General features: G+C 46.7%; 1 protein-coding gene across 1 annotated transcript in view; it reads right to left on the reverse strand.

The window, feature by feature from the left end:
- Positions 1-2,238: 2,238 nt before the first annotated feature.
- The window catches only part of DNAJC7 (DnaJ (Hsp40) homolog, subfamily C, member 7), an 8,695-nt gene continuing 5,289 nt past the window's right edge, over positions 2,239-5,644 (reverse strand). The window contains exons 8-13 of the mRNA XM_010022429.1: positions 5,388-5,479; positions 4,166-4,239; positions 3,457-3,603; positions 3,068-3,220; positions 2,681-2,743; positions 2,239-2,534 (exon numbers count right to left, since the gene is read on the reverse strand). Coding sequence (XP_010020731.1) covers positions 2,497-2,534; positions 2,681-2,743; positions 3,068-3,220; positions 3,457-3,603; positions 4,166-4,239; positions 5,388-5,479 — 567 coding nt within the window. The 3' untranslated portion in view covers positions 2,239-2,496. The remainder of the gene's footprint in view (positions 2,535-2,680; positions 2,744-3,067; positions 3,221-3,456; positions 3,604-4,165; positions 4,240-5,387; positions 5,480-5,644) is intronic.

The following is a 5,644-nucleotide window of genomic DNA, read 5'->3' on the forward strand; positions in this document are numbered from 1 at the left end:
GCTGCCGCCACCGTCCCGAGGCAACAGAGGCACTGAGCACCTTCACTGTGAATCACGTAGCAATGCTCCTTAGAAAGTCTTGGCACTCACCATATTAATATGTAACTACATTAAATCATGCATTCATGTACAGTTATAAAGATCTGCTGTAGACGTTTTCTCCCTCAGAAGGAAAACCATTCCGCTCCGGTCCTCCAAGGAACGGCCTCCATCAGTGTTTGGAGGGAAGGAGGAAGCCTGTCGTCACCAGGGAAGGGGGGATAAGAATAAAACCCACTGACAAACGCAGGACACATCTCTGCATGGTGAGATAAGACTGAGGAAAGCCCAAACTGTACAGTAATATCAACACACAGAGGACAAGACATGATGAACCCAGACTGCCACTAAAATAAGTCCCGTAAACTCTGAGTTACAAGTGCCATGAGGACTGGAGAAGTATCAGTATGCATAGACCAGTATTTCAGTTCCCCAGATATCTACCCTTTCAGAGTCTGAGCTGCCAGGACCTTATTTTGCTCTCAGTGCAATCCGGATCAGTCCATCACCTTACACTGGTGTGAAGGAAGTTACAAGAGACATTGTAGAGTCTGGTTTTGGAAACACTACACAACATCAGCTGTTTTAAAAGCTGACTTCTGAGTTATAAAATACTTTCTTTATCCTGCAGTACTAGAATTTAAGCCCTTAAATCTTCCCTCTATGAAAGCAGATTGTCAATAGTTCTGACCAAACACAACCACAGGACCGCAGGACGCGGCAGCGGCAGCACCACGACACTATTGCCACTGTTGGAAGTGAAGAGAACTTGCACTGCAGCCTGGCAGCTGCCACTGACCAGGAGGAGTGCAGCCCTCAAGAGGAAGACAAAGATGTCAGCATTCAAAGTGATCGTTTCATGCAATGAACTCATTGCAGTTGTTGTTCCTGCAGTAAGAAGTGAAATCAGGTACCTATAAAAGCCAGGGTCAGGTTTCTCTCGCAGGGATCTGTGTGAATATCCCTTTTCTCAGCCACACAAAATTGCACCCTCCACATGCAGCTTGGTTCAAGCGCTCCAGCTACAACGACTCTGCTGATACTCGGCCCTTCTCAACGGTGTTGCCAACACATTTCTCCTCTCAAACCCCACTTCTGAGCAAGCCAGCCCAGAGCTTGGTCAGCCACAGCCCTGCGCCCCAGAACCACCCTGCAGCCAGCGCCGCGCTTGAGCAAAGCACCAACCCAGAAAGGCTCTTCATGTGCTAAAGGAAAGGGAAGACTTCTGGAAGCAGAGTCCTCTCCTGGCTGATCCCACTGTAACATCTACAGCAGGGAATAAAACCAGTGTTCGCCTCACTGGCAGCACCACCAAAACAACCCCATTCCCAGCTCAGGTGGAGCAGCCGCGCGGCTCCTGCCCCGTCCCGACGTTGTGCGAGAGAAGCAAGCAGCAGCCTGTCAGCCCAGAGCCTGACTCTGCATCTTCTTGCTTCTTTGGACTAGTAAATTACTCCTAGTTGAAAACTACTCGACTGGTTGAAGGTATTTGTACCGTTCCTGTAAACATGAGGAGAGCACACTGCTGCACGCGCACGGTAACCGCCTGCAATCAGGAACCTGAATTGGACTTTGCATTTCATCAGAGCTAGAACAAGCTCATCCACGTTACGGATCAGTAACACGAAATCAAACATCAAGCTCAACAAAATCAAGTTTTAGCACAAATATCAAATGTTCAAGTGGATTAATTAAAACTAAAAAGTACAGAGAAGAAATTCAGCCCAGAGCAAATTCAACATTCCCTTGAACAGGACAATTCTTGAGAGTGGAAACACAAAGCCCTTACTTCTATAGCTGCATCACAGGCAATTCTCACATAAGCTGCTCTTTTAAATCCAAAGAAGCATTTCTCTGATACACAAAATCATTAAGCTCACACGTTAGCATTTCAGTTAATGCCCAAGTGTACCGTTCTGATAGAACCATGGCAAAAAAACACCCCAAAAAACAAAGGGAAAGGACAGGTAAACCGTGATTGTATGAAATGTGATTGAATCTTGGCAATATTTTCAGGAGATTAAGATAACTTACAAGTGACTACAGCCCCTGGCCATGCTGCCATCCTGCACTTCAGAGCCAACCGAAATGAACCAGGAGATTTCTTCACCCTCTTACGAGCTGAGATTCCAGGAGGACTTCAGGGAAATCCTCTGCTCCCGAGGAGCAGGAACAGTCCAAAAGTACGGGCCAGCATGGAGGGACCAACAGATTCAAAGCTTTATTTTTCTTTCTTTTTTTAATAAAGTTAACAGTAAAACAAAGTTCACAAGCCTTCCCCTCCCCGAGCTGGTTTCCTCTTCACACAAAAGCACACAAAACAGAGGTCTCCAACCGAGAAATGAAACTGCTCTAAGTACAATGAGACATGATGAAGGAAGGAGTCTAAGTATGTCCGTGTTCAAGGTTAAAATAAGCAGATCAGGTATGTGTGGTTTGGTTTGGGGTTGGTTTTTTTTAGCCAAATTGGAAAAAGAAATTTCCAGGCCCAGAAGCTGAAAAAGAAAATTAAAGATATTAGCTCTTAGATACTTCTATGTGTAAAAGTCAAACGTTCTCCTCGAACAGCACTGGAAACTCAGCTGTCCCATCAAGCGATCCACATACTTACGTTTCCACAGCTGAGGACACTTCCACCTACCTTCAAAACTGAAGCCACCTGGCCCACCAAAGAAGGCCTTGAAGATGTTATTTGCATCAAAGTCTACAGGGAAGGAAAGGAAGTTGTGAGCTGAAGTGAAACAGCCCCTTACAGTTTGCACAGAACAGAAACTGTCACGTCACTGAGGGCCCACGAAGCATGTTACAAACAGACAGAAAGCTGAAAACAACCAGCTTGCTCTGAGCACTGACTAGTAGAAAACAGGCATTCAGAGCAGACCTGCCATTCAGATGCTTTTTAAGACTAAATTGGGCCACTTCATAGAATTATTACAGCTGGGAGGTTTGCTTTACAAGAGAAGGCAGACTCCAAATGCTCCCATCTTTCTAAAGGCTGCCAGGGGAGAACACCATAAGGAACACTTACCTCCCATGTTCAATCCATCCTCTTCTAGATCCTGGCCACTGTCATAACGAGCCTTCTTCTTGGGATCTGACAGGATGGTAAAGGCTTCTCCAACCTCCTTAAATTTCTTCTCCTCTTCCTTCTGTACTTCCGCACTTGCCCCACTGTGTCGGTCTAAGGATACAGAAACAAGCAGGAAAGCTTTTAGTTTCTGGTGTAAATGACACGGCTGCACATTCCCAGCCATGTCACATGTATTTCAGAGCTGTGGGATCAGAACTCCTATTTGTCCAGAAATTCCCCCTCTCATATTTATTCCTGCCTCTGAGCGAGAGTTGTGCAGGGCACATGCATGGAGCAAGGCATCAAAGCACCAACACGTGCTCTAGTAACAGGCTGTCTGTGGATACCTGGATGATGCATTAGTGCTCTTTTCCTGTAAGCTTTCTTGATCTCATCTTCAGAGGCATTTTTGTCCACCCCAAGGATTTTGTAGTAGTCTTTCCGTTTGCTCTTCTTCAGCTCCACCTGGGCGTTCTTTAGAAGCTGCTTGTGTTCTAGAAGGAAGCACAATGCCAAAGAAAAGCAACTTCAGTGTCAGGCACAACCTCCTGCTTTAAAAGGGGCTGAAGACCAGCATGTTGAGACAACCTGGGCTGAAGGATTCAAGTGCCACAAGTAACCAGCCCACTTGGAATTAGTCATGAATCCAGTTAAAGCCTCACTGCCTACTTAAGGTTGTTTCCAAACACAGGGAAATGTCTCAGTGCTACTAAACCAGTCCTAGACACAAGCACCAGGACTAAGGTTACTCTGTCTGTACCATTTCAGCTACTAAAAAAGCAAGATGACAGCTAAGAACAAGAACCACGACCAGATATTCTGAATCTGGGGCACTGCTTCAGCTACAGGGTAAATTATCTTCATACTGGAAGAGAAACCAGGTTCTGAACCGGGCATTTCAGAGTGCTTCTGAGAGCCTCCTCAGCCATGTCCTGCTGGGCCAAAAGGCTGCAAATCAGAGTATATTGTGGGGAAAAAAGGCAAATAAAAGCACCACCAACAAAAAAGACAGATAAGGGAAACTTATGCTCACAAAAAGAATGCTACTACACTCACCTTTTGTTTTTTCTGTCTGATAAACCTTTTCATAGTCTCTTACAGCATCTTCGTATTGTTCTGTGTCCATGTAACTGCGGAAAGAAACAACGGGTGGCCAAGGTGTACTTCACAGGGAATATCAAAAGGGGGTTCAGGTACAATCTGGCTGGATAGGAATTAAGGGAAAGATGTGCACAGGGCTGTAGAAAGAGCAGTCATCAGAGGAACCCCAAAGGGTCACTGCTCGACTGCCTGGGAGCCCAGACACCTGCTATTCGTGGGCAATCCTGGCACAGGAACCTGGAGGCTGGGCTCCAAGCAGAGCCTGCAGCCTCGTTTGGCAGCACAGGTTCTGCTGGACCAATCTGATCATCACTTCATCCAGCTGCAGGAACCAGCCAGCAGGATTCCAAGGGAGCTGGTGCAGAGCTGTCCAGTAGCAAGGCTGGTTAGAAGTGACCATGTTGGCACCTCAGAGGGGTGGGTGCCCGGCTCTTGGCATTTCAGCCTTACTCACATCTTAACCACTTACTGCCATTTAGCAATTACTGAGATGGAGCTTGAGGTTGTAAACTAACCTGAGTGCACAACTGGAAGGCTGCAGTAGCAGTTTCAGTTCATTTATAAGCCAGGCAGCTTTGCCACAAAGTGAGAAATAACGAGTGTTGAGGAAAGTAGCAAAGAAACCCATAGTCAGAACAGAGCTTTGATACTTCCCTGGTTGGTGCCAAGTTACAAAGGAGACACACAGACCTGAACTGCCTCTGTTCAACACACTCAGCCTCACTGCACGACACTGCAGTGTTATCCAGGGCTGGAACATGCACAGCCTCAGCTGATTTCTCCTGACTTCTCCAGGGCACCCCATTTCCAAATGGGCTTTGCTGGAAGTGGTGAGCAGCTCTGCCAGGGAAGAGCTCTCACTCACAGCAGCCCTTCTGAAAGAGGCTCTCTGGGACTGAAGATCTTAGGTTAGTCTATAAACACAGCAAGTGAAGCATTAGAACAAATCCTGCCTCAATAGAGCAATCAACAGGCAGCCCCAGATCCATGCAGGCAGGACAGGCTACACAGAGCTTCCCCTGCCTCCTCGCCAGCAGAAGGAAGAGGAATAAATTCCTGGCTCCTTATCTTTTATCCAGTTAAGCTCCAGATTTGTTACCCCTGTCACTGAGGGCTCTAAGGAGGAGGTTCCTACCCACAAACATGCTCAGCATGTCCATCACAAAGCTCTACTTACCACTGTGCTCTCCTCAAGTATGCTTTGATATACGTGTCATCCAGTTTCACTGCATTCGTGCAGTCATCTATTGCTTCTTCAAGTTTCCTAAGCTACAATGTCAGACAGAAGTTCAGTGAATCCCAACCAGAACAAATCCTGAATTTTAGGCAAATGAAAGGTGTAAAGAATGTTGGAAAACCTCACTCCCTTGTGTGTCTGTATCTAGGAAATTCTCCCCAACCCCCCCGAGAACACAGAGCTACTGTTCCCTAGGG

Source organism: Nestor notabilis, unplaced genomic scaffold, assembly GCF_000696875.1.
Source record: "Nestor notabilis isolate BGI_N333 unplaced genomic scaffold, ASM69687v1 scaffold24069, whole genome shotgun sequence".
Lineage (NCBI taxonomy): Eukaryota > Metazoa > Chordata > Aves > Psittaciformes > Psittacidae > Nestor > Nestor notabilis.